At 49.5% G+C, this 21,542-nt stretch overlaps 1 protein-coding gene and 1 pseudogene across 1 annotated transcript; one reads left to right on the top strand and one right to left on the bottom strand.

The window, feature by feature from the left end:
- The first annotated feature begins 2,619 nt into the window (after positions 1-2,619).
- On the top strand, positions 2,620-4,021 carry LOC136142260 (myosin regulatory light chain 12B pseudogene; annotated as a pseudogene).
- Positions 4,022-20,789: 16,768 nt separating this feature from the next.
- On the bottom strand, positions 20,790-21,023 carry LOC136142961 (small integral membrane protein 10-like protein 2A). The gene has a single exon (XM_065901259.1). The coding sequence runs from the start codon at positions 21,021-21,023 to the stop codon at positions 20,790-20,792; it is 234 nt and encodes a 77-aa protein (XP_065757331.1).
- Between the last annotated feature and the right edge of the window lie 519 nt (positions 21,024-21,542).

The following is a 21,542-nucleotide window of genomic DNA, read 5'->3' as shown; positions in this document are numbered from 1 at the left end:
ACCACAAAGAAAGGAATTCTGTTAACAACCAGGGATCTTGGAAGAGGACCCTGAGCCTCAGATGAAAATAGCAGTCTGGTTTCAACCCAGAGCGGAGGACCCAGCTAACCTGTTCCCAGACTCCTGACTCTTGCCCTACTTCTCCTTGGCCTGCCCCTTTCCCTGTCAAGGCCCCAGTTCAGAGTGGACACTCTTCCTCTAGGACAATTAAGGGGCTTGCACTAATGGAGTTAGTTTTCACAAATATCTTCTAGGATCCACAGAAACCAGAAGTCTTTCATTCCTGGTAGTTGTTGGAAAGTGGCCAGGTGGTAAGGAAAGAATTTATTTTTAATATTTTATTTTTTAAAGTTTATTTTTTTAATTTTTATTTATTGTTCTTGGCTGCATTGGGTCTTCGTTGCTGTGTGCGGGCTTCTCATTGCGGTGGCTTCTCTTGTTGTGGAGCATGGGCTCTAGGCGCGCAGGCTTCAGTAGTTGTGGCTCGTGGGCTCAGTAGTTGTGGCTCACGGGCTCTAGAGCACAGGCTCAGTAGTTGTGGCGCACGGACTTAGTTGCTCCACAGGATGTGGGATCTTCCCAGACCAGGGTTCGAACCCATGTACCGTGCATTGGCAGGTGGATTCTTAACCGCTGCGCCACCAGGGAAGTCCAAGTCATGCATTTTACATTCATGGGTACTGTACATGAGACAGCATCAGGCTGGCCAGGAAAGGTATAGAAAAAGCACCCATGAACATTCCAGTTTTCCAGCCTTTTTTCTTACTCCCACAACCGGACACGTGCATGGACTTGAGCTTTGGAAATGTTCACAGCAGTTGTTTAACATATCAGTAAATCTTTCATCTTCAGCAAGTCATGTCCAGAAAAGCTCTAAGTCATTTCAAAATGTAGGGTGCTTCTCCCCTGATCCATACCCACATCCTTTTCATGCTGAGAAAAATATACCTTAGTACTACGCAGAAGGCTCCCCTGCCCTCCCAACCTTTCCTTCTACTCGGTGGGCAAAGCCATCATTACTCAGATGTTTAGTTTTCATTGAATAAAGCCCAGGAGGAAGGAAGAAGTCCTGGGATTTGTTTCCTTCCCTCCTCATCGCCATCTGCTGGTAGATTGTTGCATTTCAGATGTGCATGCAGAGTCCAATTAAATAAATAGTGCCAGCCTACTTACTGCTGGTCACAAGGTGCCAAGGCTCTGCAGAGGAATCCATTCCTGCAGTCCTGGGCCAGGACACACCACAAGCACCATGAAACCCTACTCCTTGTTTCACCCAGGCCAGGGTGGCCGAGGACAAGGGCTACATCAAGCATTCCCAGCCTCAGTGAGAGTGGTTTTGGGATCAGGAATTAAGAAACTAAGGCTTGGGACTTCCCTGGCGGTCCAGCGGTTAGGACTCCATGTTTTCACTACCGTGGCCCTGGGTTCAATCCCTGGTCAGGGAACTAAGATCGCACAAGCCGTGAAAAAAAAAAAAAAGAAACTAAGGCTTTCTATTTAAGAATGTTCTGGTGTATCCAGATATAGAGAACAAACTAGTGGTTACCAGTGGGGAGGGGCGGGGAAGAGGCAAGATAGGGGTAGGGGATTAAGAGGTACAACTACTATGTATAAAATAAATAAGCAACAAGGATATATTATACAGCACAAGGAACATAGCCAATATTTTATAATAATGCTAGATGGAGTACAATCTATAAAAATATTGAATCACTATGTCGTACATCTGAAACTAATACTGTAAATCAACAATACTTAAATTTAAAAATTAAAAATAAAATTATTTTATTAGGTATAATTTTTAAAAAGAGTATTTCGGTGCATCTGTTATATTTTAAAATGGTCTTTAGAAGGAACAAGGCTGAAATGTTTATTGTATGTGGCAGCTGCCCTGCCTGACAGCAGAAGCAGAAGCAATTGGTGATCACGTCCAAAGATGTGGACAGCGGTCCCCATATCGTTCATGCCAGTCCTTGCCAGAAACTGGAATCCTAGCCTTGAATTCCCACCAGCTTAGGGACATCACAGTGCCAAATGCCTACCCTCCTAGACCTTTTCCTATCAGGCTGTCAGACTCCAAAGACAGTTTCTAGCAAGGACCAGGGTGAGGAATGTGTCAGGAGAGAGGGATAGTGGGGACCAGGTTTGACCCCAGTTCTTTTATCTATCTATTTATTTATTTATTTTTGGCTGTGTTGGGTCTTCGTTGCTGCGCATGGGCTTTTCTCTAGTTGAGGCGAGCGGGGGCTACCCTTCATTGCGGTGCGAGGGCTTCTCATTGCAGTGGCTTCTTCTGTTGCGGAGCACAGGCTCTAGGCACGCGGGCTTCAGTAGTTGTGGCTTGCGGGCTTAGTTGCTCTGCGGCATGTGGGATCTTCCTGGACCAGGGATCGAACCCGTGTCCCCTGAACTGGCAGGCAGATTCTTATCCACTGTGCCACCAGGGAAGCCCCTTGACCCCAGTTCTGGAGCACCTTGATGTTAGGTAAGGGAGCAAGTCATGGATTTAGATGCAAGGACATGAGACAGGGGCTTGGTCCCAGAAACAAAGCATGAACTTGTCCCCTGGGACCAGAGGGGAATCTGCCATAGGTTGCAATTGACAAGAATAGCGCAGAAATGGCTGAGCTGAAAGTCAGGCAACCTGGCTGCTAACCTTGGCTCTCCCACCCACTAGCCGTGTGGCTTTGTGCACATCGTGAGCCTTCCTTAGTTCATTTGTAAGATATAGCTCACTTAGCCTCTCCAGCCTCAAGCTACCACGGAGTTGTGCTTCTCAAACTCTAATGTGCACTGGAATCACTGGGCACATTGTGAAAGTGCAAGTCCTGATTCAGTTGGTCTGGGGTGGAGGCCTCAGCGTCACAAGCCTCCAGGTGATGCTCGTGCCGCTGGTCCCTGACCCACACTTTGAGTAGCAAGTAAGCATAGATTACAGAAGTGGCTCAAGGGCTCTCACTGCTGGTGTGGACGGAAGGCCAGAGGCAGGACTCTAGTCACCCCACACCCTAGCTTCAGCCAGAGCACCTCACCTTTGGTTTACGTATTAGGGTTCCACCTAAGATTTTATTTGAAAAATAAAAGGAGTCAGTTTGTTTATTTTTTTAAGAGCTTGACAACCATTGAATAGCAGCCCTTTGCGGGGATAGGATAGTTTAACCTATTTTTATTATAGAAGATTTCAAACATACAACAAATTCAAAAGAAAAGTCTAAGAAACTCGCAGGTACCCATTACTAAGATTCAACAAGTACCGCAATTTGTCAATCTCGTTTCATATCCAACTGACAGGAACTTAAAAAAAACAGGGCACAGGGCAGCTCTTGTGTCTGGCCATGGGCTCTGTTGAAGAGACTTCTACAGTGGCTGACTGGGATATTCATTCATGCTTTAATGGGACTGAGTTTGGACAAGATTAACTGCAACTTCTGAAGGACCGATTCCCAGAGTTAAACAGCCACCACATAGAGCAAAATGGCAAAGACTAAGACCACCAAGAAATGTCCTCAATTCGCCACCTCCAATGTGTTTGCCATATTTGACCAACGACAGATTCAAGTGTTCAAAGAGGCCTCCAATGTAATTGATCAGAACAGAGATGGTTTCATCAAGGAAAACTTGTGTGATGTGCTTGTTTCTCCAGGGAAGAATCCAGCTGATGCATACCTCAATGCCATGATGAATGAGGTCCCAGGGCCCATAAATTTCACCTTGCTCCTCCCGGTGTTTGGTGAGAAGTTAAATGGTGCAGATCCAGAAGAACGCTCTAGCTTGCTTTGATAAAGAAGCAGTAGGCACCATTCAGGAGGATTATCCAAGAGAGATCTGACGACAATGGGAGATCAGTTGGTAGATGAAGAAGTGGATGAGCTGTTCAGAGACAACTGACAAAAAGGGAAACTTTCATTTAACTGAGTTCACGTGCATTCTTAAACTTGGAGCAAAAGGCAAAGAAGACATTGAAAGAACTTTAGCTAAAAACTTCCAACTACTGGGACTTCCCTGGTGGTCCAGTGGGTAAGACTCCATGATCCCAAAGCAGGGGGCCCGGGTTCGATCCCTGGTCGGGGAACTAGATCCTACATGTCGCAACTAAGAAGCCCGCGTGCTGCAACTAAGATCCTGCATGCCACAATGAAGACCCGGAGGAGCCTAAATAAATAAATGGTTTTAAAAAATTAAAAAACAAAAAACCAAAAAACTTCCAGGGACTTCCCTTGTGGTCCAGGGGTTCAGACTTTGCCTTCCAATGCAGGGGGTACATGTTTGATCCCTGGTTAGGGAGCTAAGATCCTACATGCCTTGGGACCACAAAACCAAAAAAACATAAAACAGAAGCAATGTTGTAACAAATTCCATAAAAGCCTTTAAAAATGGTCCACATCAAAAAAATCTTTAAAAAACAAAAAACAAAAAACCAACTTCCACTTACTTTTTAAAAAAAATGTTTTTATTAGACTATAGTTAATTTACAATGTTGTGTTAGTTTCTGGTGTACAGCAAAGTGATTCAGTTATACATATATGTATATATGTATAAATACGCATATATTTATTCTTTTTAATTACACTTTATTACAAGATATTGAATATAGTTCCCTGTGCTATACAGTAGGATCTTGTTGTTTATCTATTTTATATATAGTAGTTTGTCTTACTCTTTTTTAAAATTGAAGTATAGTTGATATACACTATTATATGTTACAGGTGTACAATATAGTGATTTACAAGTTTTAAAGGTTATACTCCATTTACTGTTATAAAATATTTGCTATATTCCCTGTATTGTTACATGTATCCTTGTAGCTTATTTTATGTGTCTTATGCTTTTTTATTTCCCAGCCTCATAGAACCTGTTGAATGCAACTTAGTTTCACAGCTCCCTCCCACCCCACTTTTTTTTGATATATTTATTCCAGACCTTTCTGCCACTTAGCATTTGTATAATCAGACTGGAAATGGGGATGAGGTTGTAAATTGTATTGAAAAAGAGATTGTGAATAAAAATTGACATGTGAACCTCCAGGAAAATATATCCATATCTCTGGCTTTGCTAGATTTTTATAGTTTTGTATAATTAAAATGATATTTTGAAATAAAGATTATTCTGACTGAAATGGAATCTAATGGCAAGTTAAACAAATGAGTGAGTGGTGGTTTGGGGATAGTTCTTTTTTCAGTTTGCAATGTCATATAATTCAGGTTTCATGGTAAACTTGATTTTTCTCGTATGCGGGACAGTGTCCTTCAAGACTCTTAAGTACACTTTAACATTATTATGCAGTAAAAACTAGTTATGTGTTTGGTTTTTTTTATGCTTCTGGTAAGTTAAGATGTTTAAACTACTGAATGACACATGTAGAATGTATCTGGGAGAACATTAAACATTTTATTGATCTAAGATTCTAAGATGAGGCAAAATTCCATAGAATAGTTATGACTGAGCATTTACTGTGTCTGAGGCATTTCACATATACGATTTTCACCGAATCCTCCCAACATGACAGTTGGAATTCCAACCTAGGGCACCTCACCCCAGAGCTTACAGTGCTGGAACCACTAGGTTGTCTCTATGAAAACCCGCAAATGCCTAAAAGAATCAAGACATTTCCATTACATTATAACATAATTCTGTAGTCACTATCGAAATTTAAAATAATTGGGGTAATTGATTATGTGAATAGAATTTCAAAAAATTCTATCCCAGGTTTAAAAAAACTACAGAAGACAAAGATGATAAGCAATACTATTGTCTGTCTGAAGGCAGTTCATGTAGTGTAGACTCTAGGGAAGGCGAAGGACTGAAAAACATGGAAACAAGGCTGCTATGAGCTCATTTTAAATTCTCAAGGCCCAGCAATTTGACAAACAGGAGAGAACAATTTTAAAAAGGAAAATATCCACTGAAAGAAGTTTTTCAACACTGTTCAACACCTATTCCCTCTCCTAAAAGCATATTGGAATTTTGTCTCCTTAAAATCAATGCATTTACATATTGTTTAATATTTGTGCTTTATAGCTGGGTGCAGTAGGCAGATCTCTGTTGACTTGCTATCACTTAAAAGAATTTTTTTTTCTTGGCTTCCTTTCCCCACAGACATAGAAAACAAACTTATGGCTACCAAAGGGGAAAGGAGCGGGGGGCGGAGTGAATTAGGAGTTTGGGATTAACAAACAAGGATTTACTGTACAGTGCTTTGCAGTTCATAAGAGCTTTCACATTTATTATCTAATCCTCACAGCCCACAGGGTAAGTAGAGGAGTATAAGTCAAGTTGAAGTCTCAAAAAGTCAAAGCACTTATCTAAGGTTTCTCAAGTACAAGAGTTCACATCCGGCTCCCTTTTCCACTTACAAGCGTAAAGTCACCGTGAAGTGTCACAAAACCGGGTGGAAAATCACTGTATGTTTAGGGAAAGGGGAAAAGGTGGTGGGATTATCTTGATCATCATTAAACCACTGTTTCTCAGGCACCGTTTAAGTGTTGGGGACAGCTGGGGGGCAGGACAGACAAGGACGCTGCCCTCCTGGGATACACGCTCTCTAGTGAGAGCCAGATGATCAATAACTCATCTCAAATAAGTCCTGTGCGACAAAGAACTGAGCAAATGAAGCAGAGGGTAGTCAGGAAGGGCCTCTTTGAGATGTCATGTTAAGCTGAGGTCTGAATGACAAGAAGGAGGTCCCATGAGATGATCGGGGTTCAAAAGGGACAGCTCCTCCCAAGGCACATGCGGCAGGAGCATTGGGGGAGCACGAGAGAACACAAGGATGGTGTTTGCTGCGTAGTTTAAGTGTGGAATCCTAGGGCTTTAGGCAGGGAAGAAACGTGATTCACGTTTTAAAAAACTCAACCTTGCTGCTGTGTAGAGGGGCAAAAGGCTTCCAGGTAGGAGGAGGCTGTCGCCATCATCCAGGCAAGACATGAGGACAGCTTGGACCCGGAAAATGATTGAGGATGTGGCTATAAAATGCCTCTCCTTGTCTAACCTACTTCCTCCCCTCCAACTACCATCTTTCTGGCATAATTTTAATACATTTATTCTATTGCTCTTCTTGAAGCCAGATTTAAAAGATTGTGGTGGGGGGGGAAGCTTTCAAGGTTAAAAAAAAAACTTGGTTGTTCCTTGAATGCCTTATGTTTATCTGACACAAGCTGCTCTGTTTCATCTATATTGTCTATAAAGAGCGTTGTAGAATCCAGTACTATGAGGTGCGTAGGCCAGAACCTTGTTCCTCTTCAGGGTCCAATAAATATTATTTTTTTAACATCTTTATTGGAGTATAATTGCTTTACGTTGTTGTCTAAGTTTCTGCTGTATAACAAAGTGAATCAGCTATACATATATACATATATCTCCATATCTCCTCCCTCTTGCGTCTCCCTCCCACCCTCCCTATCCCACCCCTCTAGGTGGTCACAATACTATTAGCGATGACGATGAAACCAAACCAGACTTTTTGTTAAATCTGTTTGGTTGATTTGTTTGTTTGTTGCCTTCTGTTTAAAGCAACTACAAGCGAACCTGAAGACTATCTTTGGTTTCTGAAATGCTGGGGTTCAAAATTCTTCGCACTACCAACAAGCTCCAGAGCCTCACTGGCTGGACTGAATGGACAACTGGGCCCGGTTTGGAGCGACCTCGGGAAGCAGGGACAGGGAACTGCACAAAGCATTACAAGGCCGGCTTCTCCCTGACAAGGTGAAGTCACAAGAAGGACGGAGTGGGGACAGGAATGTGGCCGGGCTCTTGTCCTTCAGTTGTCCTCCCAGAGGCTCTGGCGAGGAGAGACAGCCCTAAGAGGCGGTGCGAGGTTAAAGGTTCCGGCGAACTAGGCCTCTGGACGTTTCCAGCAAAGCTGGGAGGCAGCAGAGGCAGGCTGTGAGCTTCAGGGAGGCTCACCGCGGATTTCAGCGGTAGTACCGCCATCAAAGTCACAGGGTGGCTTTGTCTTTTCCAAATCCGGGGAAATGTTGATGGATAGAATCGCCTGTGTTTCCCGTTTTCTTTTTCTCCCTTTGGAGCTCGGCTACCCCTCTGTGTGGCTGAGGGCGAGCAGAGGAGAACTGGGGGAACTAGGCGCGGACCGGGCGCAAGGAGACCTTTGATTCCGGGCGGTGCGCGGCGGCGCCGCCCCTGCGGCCGGGTTCCCACGGCAGCCGCCACCCACCCAGTCCTTCCCACGAGCCAGGCCCTCCCCACGCTCGCGGCCGCCTAGGACCCCGCGACAGCCCGCCAGCTGGGTGCTGCCCACGCCAATTGGACCGGTCACGGCGCTGCGGCTCAGAGAGGCCAGGGCCATCCCGCCGCCCTGATTAAGTGGTAGAGCTGCTGTGTCCAACGACAGTTTGCGCCCTTGACCCTGACGCAGTGCTGCCTTTTGACGTCCTGAGACTGAGCAGCTCGTCCGACCAGCTCCGAATCAGGCTGATCACTAATAATGGCGAGTCCTCGTGTTCGAACCGCTCCCACGTGTCAGCCACCGTGCTCGGTGTTCACTGACTGACGTGCGTTAGTTCACCGATTCCTCAGAGAACCTGGGAATTACTAATCATCTCGCAGATGAAGGAAGCGAAGCGCAGAGAGCCTGAAGGACCTGGCCAAAGTGACTCCGCTCGTAACCTGAAGACGCCGGGTTCGAGCCCAGCTGGTTTCCCCCTCCCAAGCCTGCTCCACCCGCCGTGCGTCTGGTTTAAAGATGGGACGGCCCATCTCCAGTACTGATGGTGTTCTGAAAAGTCCCTGGTGACTTACTGGGATGCCCTGCCCGCCGGATGCATCTGCAAGTCTTGTTGTAGCGTGCATGGAAATCGGGAGCACGTAATCAGTTCATAGGTTCTTATTTGCCCAAGATCTTGCACCTCGTATAACTCGAAAACCTATATATCTCGTCCTCATGGTTTGTGCATTTACAGAAAGCGAATTCTGCCAAAGCTGGGTGAAAGCTCCACGCTCCAGCCCGAAGCTGGCCGGCGCTAGTGGAGCAGCGCCATCTCCTGGTGGATTCCGTGAACTACATCAGAAACCGCTGGAGGGTGTCGTGTTGCCAAGGCCTTCAGACACGGGGACAGCACCCGTGCACAGCCAGTTTTGATAAGGGAAAGAGAAGAAAGAGAAGAGAGGTTTTGGAACACAGGAAGGGAGTGGAGGGAGTGGGTGTCAATGTGAGGTTGTAGAGCCTCTGCTTTAGCCATTCCGCTGTGATCCCCAGGGTGATAGAATCTAACTTTTTATTAAAATTGGCATCGGGGAAAGGGCACCCAGCAGTGCAATACTGAACTGCAGTAATTCGCAGGTGGCATGTATTATGGTTTTATCTCATATGTATGTCATGATATCGAGTTAATTTTTGTATATGATGTGAGTTAAGAGTCATGTTTTGCACGTGGCAGCAAAGATCCCACGTGCTACAACTAAGACCCAGCACAGCAAAATAAATGCATAAATAAATTTTAAAAAAATTTTAAGTCAAGTTTGGTTTTAAAGATGTGCTTTTCCAATGTTTCCAGTACTTTGTTGAAAATGTTATCTTTTTCTCCATTGTATTGCCTTGGCATCTCAGTCAAAAGTCAATTGTCCCTATAGTTGTGAGTATATTCTGAACTCTCTGTTCTGTTCCATTGATCTCTAAATCTATCTTAATGCCAATACCACACTGCCTGGATTATTGTTGTTCTATACTAAGTCCTGAAATGTAGTGTAAGTCCTGCATCTTTGTCCTTTTTCAAAATTTTTTGGCTGTCCTTAGCCTTTTGCATTTCTATAGAAATGTTGGAATCACTTTGTCAATTTCTTTTAAAAGTCCTACTGTGATTTTATTGGGAATGCATTGAATCTATAGATCAGTTTGGTAGAGCTGACATCCAGCAACACTGAGTTTTCAAGTCTGTGAGCATGGTATATCACTCCATTTATTTATGTATGTATTATTTAATTTCTTCTGTAGTTTTCAGTGTACAGGTCTTGCAGACCTTTTGTCAAATTTATCCCTAAATACTTAATATTTCTGCAAAGAAGACGTATAAATGGCCACCAAGCAAATGAACAGATGCTCCACATCATTAACCCTAGGGAAATGCAAATGAGAATTACAATGAGATACTACTTCACACATACTAGGATAGCCATAAATTAAAAAAAGAAAAAGAACAACTGTTAGAGAGCATGTGGAACCATCATACATTACTGAGTGAGACTGTAAATGGCGCAGCTTCTATGTAAAACAGTTTGGTGGTTTCTCAATAAGTTAAATATAGAACTACCAAGTGATCCAGCAATTCCACTCCTAGATGTGGACCCCCAAAATTGAAATCAGGTGTTTAAACAAACTTGTACTTGAATGTCCATAGTAGGACTATTCACAATGGCCAAAAGGTGGAAGCAACACAAATGTCCATCAACATATGAATGGATAAACGTCATATATCCATAAAATGGAATATTATTCAGCCATAAAAGGAAAAAGGTACTGATAATACAATAATGTGAATGAACTGCCAAAATATTATCCTAAGTTAAAGAAGCCAGATATAAAAGGTCACATATCGTATGATTCCATTTTTTTGAAATATCCATGAAAAGCATATAGATAGAGACAGAAAGCATATTTGTGTTTGCCGAGGGCTGGGGTAGGGAGGGAATGGAGACTGACCACTTAATGGGCATGGTGTTCTCATTTGGGGTGATGAAAATGTTCTAGAACTAGATAATGGTGATGGTTACACAACATTATGAATGTACTTCATGCCACTGAATTCTATACTTTAAAACGGTTAAAATGGCAACATTTGTTATATGTATTTTGCCACAATAAAAGACCCAATTGATCATAAATTTAAGGATTTATGTTCCAATCTGTTCCACTGATCTACTCACTTATCCTTCCACCAGTACCACACTGTCTTAATTACTGTGGCTTTATAAGTTTCGAAATAGGTATGGTAAGTCCTTCAACTGTTTTCCTTTTTCAGAATGTTTTGGCTGTTTAAGGTAATATAAATGTATATTCCACACACATTTTAAGATCTGCTTGTCAATTTCTACAGGAAAGTCAGCTGAGATTTTGATAGATATTGTGTTCAATCTACAGATAAATCTAGGGAAGGTTGACATATTGACAATATTGAGTCTCCCAATCTATGAACTATCCCTATTTATTAAGAACTTCTTTAAATTTTCTCAGCAATGTTTTGTAATTTGTAGTAACTTTTAGTATGCAGGTTTTGTACATATTTTATCAGATTTATCCCTAAGTGTTTTATTCTATTTTAAAGGCTATTGTGAATCAAATTGTTTTCTTAATTTCGTTTTTGGAGTTTTGTTACTAGTATATACAAACACAATTGATATTTTGATGTTGATATTGTGTCCCATGGCCTTGCTAAATTTGTCTGTGGGTCTACTAGCTGTTTTGTGTGTGTGCATTTCTTGGGATTTTCTCCATATAGGATCACCTGTGAATAAATACAGTTTTATTTCTTCCTTTCCAATCAGGATGGCTTTATTTCAGTGAGGTAGGGGGCTTATTCCACTGGCTAGAACCTCCAGTACAATGTTGAATAGAAATGGCAAAAGTGAACACCCTGCATTGTTCCCAGTACTAGGGAAAATACTCATTCTTTCACCATTAAGTATTATGCACACTGAGGTTTTTGTAGATACTATTTGCTGGGATGAATGAGTTCCTATTATTCAAAATTTGTTAAAGGTTTTTAAAATGAGGGACTTCCCTGGTGGCACAGTGGTTACGACTCCATGCTCTCAATGCAGGGGGCCTGCGTTCGATCCCTGGCCAGGGAACTGGATCCCACATGCATGCTGCAACTAAGAGTTCACATGCCACACCTAAGGAGACCGCCTGCCACAACTAAGGAGCCAATGAGCCGCAACTAAGACCCGGCACAACCAAATAAATAAATAAATAAGTAAAACATCTTCCCAGCAATCAATAAAAAACGTTAAAAATTTATTTAAAAAAAGTTTTTAAAATCATGAATGGGGGGACTTCCCTGGTGGTCCAGTGGGTAAGACTCTGCGCTCCCAATGCAGGGGGCCTGGGTTCGAGCCCTGGTTGGGGAACTAGATCCTGCATGACTGCTGCAACAAAGAAGTCTGCATGCTGCAACAAAGAAGTCTGCATGCCGCAACGAAGATCTCGCAGGCCGCAACTAAGACCCGGCGCAGCCTAAATAAATAAATAAATATTTTTTAAAAAATCATGAATGGGTGTTGGATTTCATCAAATCCATTTTTTAAACCTATTTCAATGATCATGTGTTATCCCTTTGTTCTATTAATATGGAGTATAACATTAATTAGTTTTCTGATGTTAAACCAACTTTGCATTCCTGGTATAAATGCCACTTGGTCATGGTATGTATGTCTAGGGGGTTTGGACCAGGCCTTTCCGGGTCTCCCTACTTCCCATTCACAGAGGATGTGATCCATGAAGCAGAAAAAAGAGAATCATAATGAGGAGGGTGCCGATCCCCCAGCTTCTTCTAGGGCTGTATCTCTGATCAAAAAGCCACACCTTCCATGCCAGTCTCCCATCCTCCCAAGGACCCCACAGAGGAGCCCCTCATCCCCTTGAAGCACACGCAGGGCATAGACCCCAGCCCATTTCCCTATGGCCACCAAATTGGCGCCCTCACCAATGATGGGAGGAGCCAGGATGTCCCCGCCCACCTCCTCTTAGCGGCCACAGGAGCCCACCCGCTGCACCCTCATTGGCTGGACGGCCACGGAGGTGGACCCTGCACATTGCACACCCAGGGACTGGAGCATGGGGCTCGTGTCACCTCCTAGGGTGGCAGTAGGGTCCCTTGGGGACACCGAGGCTGAGGACAGACAGCAGGAGGCTCAGGCCCCGAGAGGTCGCTGTGACCAGAGGGCATCCGCGAGGCAGCGGCGTCAGCCTCGTGCATCATCTCGTGTGGCGCGTGCCCGAGCTGCGGTGACCACGCTCAGGCCTCTGACCAGGGCGGTGCCCGTTTTCCGGAGGAGGGGGACCCTGCGGAGGGGGAGTGCCCCGGGCAGCCAGCGCTCCCACCAGGTACCTCTCAGTCCCCTTGTCCCCCCACAGCACCCTCGCAGAGAAGGCCCATGGGGGCGCTTCCCGACCCTGCATTTCCCCAGCTGCTCCTGCAGCAGATGACTTTCCAGATTTCCCCTACGGTGCATCACCCTGAGCTAAGGGTGAATTTGATTTTTTTTCACAAACGCCTGTGTATTTGAAGCCAAGTGGAAGAACCATGGATCTGTCCCCAGTCAGAGGGCAGGGGCCACGTTGAACTTGCTCACCTTTGTGCCCTAAAAACCTGCCCCAGAGTCTGGCACTGAAGGGATGACTTGGGGGACACTGAGAAAGCGTCATTTTGTTGGTGGGAATCCATTAAACTGAGAAAGTTTGCTGGGGAAGGTGGCATCCGTGCTGATTGCATTAATTCTATTGTTTGTTGAGTATCTGTCTGTGCCCTGGCAGGAGAGGGAAGTGAGCACCCGACTTCACCCTGAACCACAGGCAGGCTGGCCTCAGCACCAGGACAACTCCATGTCCCTAGGTTCTAGGTTTTAAAAACAGAACAGCCATATGGTCCAGGAATTCCACTTCCGGGTATATATTTAAAGGAAATGAAAACAGGAAGTCAAAAAGATATCTGAACTCCCATGTTTATTGCAACATTATACACAATAGCCAAGATATGGAAACAATCTAAGTATCCATCAGTGGGGAGTTCGCTGGTGGCCTAGTGGTTAGCATACTGGGCTTTCACTACCATGGCCCGGGTTCAATCCCTGGTTGGGGAAGTGAGATCCCACAAGCCACGTGGTGTGGCCATTAAAAATAAAAAAGGTTAATTATCCATCAGTGGATGAATGGATAAAGAAGATGTGAGATACACACACACACACACACACACACACACACAAAGGAATATTATTCAGTAGTGGAAAAAGAAGGAAGTCCTTCCAATTGTGACAACATGGATGGACCTTGAGGGCATTACGCTAAGTGAGACAAGAACAACAGAAAAAGACAAATACTATATGATGTTACATTATGTAGAATCCAAGAAAGCCAAACAGAGAGTAGAATGATGGTTAGCAGGGGCTGGGAGGTGGGAAAATCAAGGATCAGTTATTTAAGGATACACACTTCCAACAAGTAGATGAATAAGTTCTGGAGATCTAATGCACAGCATACTGATTATAGTCAACAATATTGTATTATAAACTTCAAAGCTGCTAAGAGACTAGATCTTAATGATTCATACTACAAAAAAGAAATGATAATTATGTGATGTGATGGAGGTGTGAGCTAACACTACTGGTGGTAATCAAATTGCAATATATAAATGTACCAAACCAACATGTGTACACCTTAAAGGTACACAATTTATATGTCAATTATATCTCAATAAAAAATTACTCCCTACAATCGAAAAGAAAACTACAAACGGCCAATGGACATATGAAAAAAATGTAATCTTGATACGTATTGAAAGGCATGCAAAATAAAATATCAAAATAAACAATTTGGCTTATCCAATTGAGAGATTCAAAACCTGTCTTGAGACTTCGCTACAGGCAAAGGTGAGGAGCAGAAAGAAAGGAACCACGACTTTATCCCAGGACAACTGGAGAGTGGATTTAATTCTAGCCGTGAACTGGGGATGATGGGAAAGGAAGAGTTTGAGGGAAATGATGAGTTAAATGAAAGATTACACTGATCTTGAGGAGAGAGAAATGCACCCAGCTTGAGGCAGGAAAGGCAGTAACAGATTTTGAAACGTGTTGTGACCCACAATTGCCACCCTCGTCTGACAACAGTGTCACTCCCGAGTGGCATGAGCACAGTAACGTGGCACCGCTGCTCTGGAGGGTGTCAGACCCCTAAGGCGTGCCTACCCTGTGGCCCACGTGCAGGAGTGTATGGTAAGAGATCGACCATGACTGCAGCACAGCATTTATCCACAAGGACACCTGTCACCGCGTCATCAGTAAAACCCAATAAAAACCACAAAAGCAAACCAAAGCCAACAACAAGCTCAAACTCAACCCCCCAAACAAACAACAACAAAGGAAAACAAGCAAGAGGCAGTGCGAAATACATGATGAGAGCTTCATACCAGAGATACTCTGTGGCTTTGGAAGCAGAAGCGTACTTAATCACACAGGAAGGTGAGCAGGAAGTATTTATGTCATAACGTGACAAAAGTCATATGTTCCTAATTTTACGTATATAAAGGACATGCACACAAAGTGAAAATTCATCCGAAACTGGGCAGTTTCCCTCGGGGTGGGCTGGGCTGGGACTCTGTATGCCGTTTCTCTCTCTCGTGTTCTGACTGTATTGGGTTCTGACTGGCCCTCCTGGAACTGCCCTCTCAGCTGCTCTTTCGCCCTCCCCTGACTCAGTTGCTTGGATCCCAGTCAGTCTGCAGAGGTGGGAGGTTCGCAAGAAGACAGGTGGCCCCACCTCAGCGTGGCCCCAGCTGCTCCAATGGGGAGCTCCACGTTGCTAAGGCTCCCAGCTCCGCCCCCAAGCCCTGGGTTTCTTGTCTGTCCCCTGGCCCCTACCCAGAAAGACCAGGGTCGCCTTCAGACTGTGTCTTTGCACCACCCCTCCAGCCTAATTCCCTGCCCCTGCAAGAGGCACTGGGGCCTCAGGAAAGCAGCTTCTGCTTGGGCTTCTAGTTCAGACTGGGCTCCGAGACTCAGTTTCTCCAAAAAATGGGGATAACGGTGGTGCTGGTTTGCAAACTGGTCCTGTACACAGAAGGCAAGGAGAGACCTAGAAAGAAGCAGACCACTCCAGATTGGGAAGGGGGCACGGTTACTAAGCAAATGGACTTACAGATGAGGCTTGGCTTGAGTGCACAAGACAAGCAGATCTCCCCACCCACCTGCCAGAATCTTAAAAGTTTGTACAGAGGTCTTAATGGAATTCAGTCACGTATTCAGTCCAGATAGTCCCAGAGACGCCTTAGTCTCTCAAGGCCGCGTCCTCAAAAGGGCTCTGGCTGTGGGAACAGTGGGCAGAACATGCATCCCAAGGAGTGGGGAAGGGTGAGGAGCCACCGACGGCCTGAGGCCAGCTCGAGGTTCAACCTCAGTGACATCCTAGTGGTGACCTCCTCCAGAAGGTGGCCATGGGGATAAAGAGGTTAAGGCATGGTGCCTGGAGCTCGGCAGGCTCTCATCACCTGTCAGTTTGTTTCCTTTCCTCATGGTGACAGGGCTGCTCTGGCTGAGACCTGGGGCCATTTGTTGAAGAGACATCCTCATACCGAAGGCCCACAGCACCCTGAAGGTTCCTTCCTGAAAATGCACGAGTGCCCGTGGCTGGCCTGGGGCTCCGCTGTGGTCAGTGGAAGAGCTGGGCTCAGCACACAGGTCTCTGGTCTCCTAGGCACCCCTCTTAACCAGAGTGTGATGTGCCAGCCTGCCTGCCTCCCTCGCGGGGGAATACGGTCCTCCCTCATCACGGTCCCTTGGCCCCTGGGTGCTGGATCCTCTCTCCCATCTGGCTGTGCCAGGCTACCTGGTCCCTGAAGTGGGTGCAGAACCATCAGGGACTGAACAGGAACATCTGGACCAAGGGACGGGAAGCTCGGGGCTCTGGCTGGGACTGGGGTCTACCCCTCTCTCCTAGGGTGGCGGATGCTGGAAGGGGCCCTCTTGTCAAGTTACACTGACCCCTGCGGAGCTCTTGGCGACAGGTGTCTTACCCCAGGCTGTGCTCCTCGTGTGACCACACCCCGAGTCCTCAGGAAACCCCTCTCCTGGGTCCTATGGGGCTGCATTCCTCCGAGGCGGGTGCTGCCCTCCCCTGCAGGTGCCCCTCCCCCAGCCCTCTGTCCTCGGCCCACCCTTCCCCTGCAGCAGCCTCAGAGCCCCCGCCCCGGCTTCTCTGCCCGGACAGCTTGCGTCTAAGGTGGGAGTAAGGGAGGCAGGTTTCCAGTCCCAGAGGTTGATCTCCAAAACTCAGGCACCACCTGGCCAGCTGGGAGGTGATGGAGACCCTGCCACCTGCGGCTGCGGAAGGGCCTTCGGGGACACAAAATGATCTGCAGACAGTCCATTCCACCTCACCTACCGCAGCCCACCCTCCGGGTTCAGCTGAATTACGCGCCTTCTAACACCAGCCTCTAAGATGAAGAAAAGGCCTAGGCGTTAGTTGATTCAAATAAAGTTTGTGAATGGGACAAAGTGCCACCTCTTGGGCCAGGCCTGTGCTGCTGCCTTCCCCTCACGGGAGCAGTGGTCCGGGTCAGCTCGGGTCTCGCCACATCTTCTAACCGGGCACCAGCCCCGCCCTCAGCCCCGCCCCCTTAGAGTCCTCGGGGTGCTCCCCTCCCCCAGCTCCCGGCCACCAGAGTGGGGTGAGCTCGCCGCCCCTCTCTCCTCCGAGGCGGCAGAAACAGGAGGCCTCCAGGTTTTATTAGATTGAACTCAAAGGACTTTCTTCTTAACTGAGACAGACAACAAGATTTGACAACACCCGAGACAAGAACATTTCTCTGACCAGACGCTGCTGCCCGGTGCAGAGTACATCACACACAGGAAAGTGGAAGTTGTCTTATTCAAGTCGGTGTCTGATTTTGTAAAAGCTCCACTGCCTGAGAAACAGACGGCAAATAAATAAAGTGCTCTGAGAGCCCGTCAAGCAGCAAGGGCCCAGTGGGGGAGACGAGGAAGAGGTGGGAAAGCAGAAGCAGCTAAGGACTCAGGGCCAGAACCATAAGAACAGCCGTGGCAGGAGCACATGCTAAGGACGCGTCCCCAGCCCCTCCCACGGCCAGCCCCTCAGAGCGCAGACAGCCCCAGCCAGGGCCACCGCCGTGCCCCTCCCACGATGGGTGGGAGGGGGTCTCTGAGCCCGGGCCCCGGGGCCTCCAGCGCGCATTCTCCCTGTTGGGAAGCAGCCCCAAGCAGCTCCGGCTGAGCCCGGAGCCCAGGGAGGACAGGGCACCCTGCACAGCTCACCCTGCTCAACAGCTCCACGCCCACTGCAACGCACAGCCACTCGTGTGTGTGCACAAGCACTCACACACACGCTCACACCCGCACGTTCACTCACACGCGCTCACACCCGCACACACTCATACATGCGCACTCACGCACGGGCACCCACGCGGTCAGTGAAGAGCCTCCCCTGTGCCATTCTCAGGCCCTCTCAGGCTGGCCCTGCAAGAGGCTGGAGCTGGGGATCGAGCCACCCGGAGAGTGAGAGCTGGGCTTGAAAGGGGCACGTCTGCGAATCAGCCCCAAAGAGGCCCCTCGTCCTCTGCTCTCCTCCCATGCAGCCCCGTGGCACAGTCTCTCAGAGGCTGTCCCCAGAGCTCCGGGGATGCAGTCCGCAGGCTGGCAGGCTCCCAGAAGTGGCCCTGGGTGGGCACAGTTGGGCTGGAGGAGGGCCACCAGGACCAGGGCTCCCGGGTGACTTGGCACAAGGAAGGAAGCCATCAGGCCCCGTCAGTGGGCATCTGTGGGGGGGGCACGTGGTGGCCGCGGTGCAGCCTCCGGCCCCGGGGTGAGGCAGGCAGAGATCCTCACCTGGGACCCGGGCTCCAGCTGGGCAGCTGAGGAGGGCACACGGTGTGAGGCTCGGCCGCTCTGTCCTGGGGGCAACCAGGCTGCTGGGGTGCTCAGCCCCAGGAAGTCTGAGTGCATCGACCATGAGCAACCACCGCCCGAGCAGACGTGGGAGCGGTGCGGGCTGAGGGCCAGGCTCTCTCCTGCCTCCCCTCTGCACCGCTCCTGGGGCGCCAGGCAGCAGCGCAGCCAAGGCCTCCAGGACCAATGCAGGCCCATCCAGAGGAGACTCTCCCGTGCGATGCTGGGCCCAGGGGCCAGCCTGGGGACAGAGACATGGGGTCAGGCGTGGGTCTCAGCCCCACCCACCCACCACTGTCCCTTCCCCTCCTGGTGACACGGTCCCCAGGAGCCACCCATCCTCCCGTCCTGCCACCCAAACTGAGAGGGTTGTGCCACTCAACACTGAGGAGCCCTTGGTCCAGCCTTGGGTGGGATTTGCGGCAGGGTGGGGAGGTCCGGCTCTGTGGGTGAGGACCTTGCTCCCCAGGGGTGCTGGGACTCATCTCTCCCGTGCCCATCTCAGCTCAGACTGTCCCCCGGTCTTCCCTGTGACTTCCCATACACTCCACTTTCCCTACCATGGGCCCCTCTGTCTCTAGGTCCCCTGGGAGCCTCTGCTCCCTTCCCCCATCCCACGGTGCTAGGTCTTCCAGAAGAAGGTGGGAGAGTGCAGGCCCAGAGGCAGATTCGGCTCCACCACTTCTTACCTGTGTGACAAGGGCAAAGCGCTCCCCTCTCAGAGCCCCAGTAGGTGGGGAGGACAGAGCTCCCCCAGAGTGTCGCTAGGTCTGTCCTTCCTTCCCCACGCCAGAACCGCACCACTGGGCCACCCCACCTCTCGGGGTCTCTGCCTGGTCCCTTCCTGTCCTCGTGGGTCAGGCCCTTCTCTAGGCTGCTCCCCAGGCACCTCTAGGGTCAGGGTCAGGGTTAGGGTTAGGGACTCTCTTGACAAGACCAGAGAAGGGGCAGGTCACTTCCTATAACACCAGTTCCTGAGACAAAGAAAGAGGTGGGGACTTGAGAGCTGCCTCCCCACCCAGAGAGGTCCCTGTCTCGCCAAGTGTCACCTCCTCTACAAGCCCCTTCTCCATCTCCCCTCCATCCCAGCCTGAGAGCTGCCCTCCGCTCAAGGAGATCCCCACTTTCCCAAATCCTCTGGGACACGGGGGCTGCTGGAGGCCGTCCAGGGCTGTGGCACCGGGAGGGCACAGGGAGGAGCTGGAGGGAGCATGGCTGAGATGGCGGGAGGGCCGGGGAGGAATGCACCTTTCCTGCTCTTCCGTGGCCGCAGATGGGGAGCTTTGGAGGATGCCCCAGGAGAGCGGAGAGGGGAGCAACAGGGCCAGCAGCAGCAGGCAGAGAGCAGTCCCCCGGCCGCAGAGACCAGGCAGGGGGCCGGTTTGCAAAGCGCTGAGAAACAGATAGACCTGGGCTTTGGCCAAGAACACAGCCACCCTTCCAGGCTGCCCCCCAGCGTGTAGAGGACAAGGGTAGCAGCATCTTTTCTCCTCTAGGGCCTTCCCTGGGCCTCCCCTGGGCCTCCCTGAGCCCATTTCCCTCCACTCCCCCGTGTTCAGGTGACACCACTGGGGCTGTGGCCGGGAGGTGATGGGCTGACCCTCCAAGATGCCGAGGCCGCCGCCTCTCACCCCCATCTTGGAAATATGACAAGGGACTCCGGAGGGCATGCGCCTGCCCTGCCTTGCCTGCTCGCGGCTCGGCAGCTTTCCGGGCTGGCTTTCTCGGGCCCCTTCCACGTCTCCCCGAAACCACCGAGGGGCCCGGACATCTACATGTCATGGCAACCGCCTCCCTCCAGCCCGAAGTCCAACCTCTGGCCTCCTACCTCTTTGGTCAGGGCCATTCACGTTCCTGCTGCAGAATTTCTTCCTTCTGCTCCCCACTTCGCCCAAGGTGAGGCAACAGGTCGGCCGCACTCAAGTAATGTTCTCGAGTTCGATGGAAAGGGCCCGTTTCGCGAGTTTCTGTGCAGTTCGTCACCGGCCGCGACGTGGGTGACCAGAGCCGGGGCTTGGGGCTCGGTGGCCGTGACCTCCGCCGAGGTCTAGGGTCCGGGGGCCCGGGCCGCCCCTTCTCCTTCCCCCGCCGCGTCCCGGCGGCCCTGGGCCCCGCGGAGCTTCATGCCGGCGCCCCTGCCGTCGCGGCCGCGCGGTGGTTGCGGGCGCTCACTCGATCCGCACCTGCAGGCGGACGTTGAGCATCACCGAGGCCACGATGTAGAAGTAGGGGAAGTTCATGCGCAGCCGCCAGGCCAGGTCGAAGAAGGTGATCAGCGTGCGCGTGAGCCCCTTGCAGAAGGCGCCGTACGAGCCGCGGGCCGCAGCCGAGCGAGACAGCCGCACAGCCAGGCCCGACATGGCAGCCGCCGCAGCCGCAGACAGGGCCGCCGACGCCGCCATGGGTTCGGTCCGGCGCACACCCCGCCGACTGACCGCAGTGGGAGCGGATGGGCAGGTGGACGTGAGGCCTGGAGGCAACAGCCCGCCCCGCCCGCTCCGCCGTCTCCCGAGGCAGCAGCAGCCACAGCCACAGACAGCTCCACCCCCTCGCCTGCTCCCTGAGTGGCGGCCGCCAGCTTAACCCCGCCCCTAGCGTGGCCGTGCCCCTTTCAGGGGCTACAGACTGGCCGCCGCGGACTCAGCCCCACCCACGGGACACGCCCCGCCGGCAAGCCCCGCCTCCTCTCCGACTCCCGAGAACAGAGCCAGAGGGCCAGAGCGCGTTGTAAGGCGCTGCTGCCCTGGGATCCTTTTGCAGAATGCGCTAGAGCAGAGGAGTAGAGGCCGTGAGGGTCTGGACCGCTGGGCTGATTCTGCACAGAAGGCTCACCCTGAACCCTCTGCCCTGTTTACACCATCTCCTCTCCCTCCCTGTCTCCACAGAAAACCGGGCCAGCCAACCCACTTGTACTTTTCTAA

This window comes from Phocoena phocoena, chromosome X, assembly GCF_963924675.1.
Source record: "Phocoena phocoena chromosome X, mPhoPho1.1, whole genome shotgun sequence".
Lineage (NCBI taxonomy): Eukaryota > Metazoa > Chordata > Mammalia > Artiodactyla > Phocoenidae > Phocoena > Phocoena phocoena.
The sequence above is the reverse complement of the archived record's forward strand: the minus strand, read 5'-3'. Positions and strand labels throughout refer to the sequence as shown.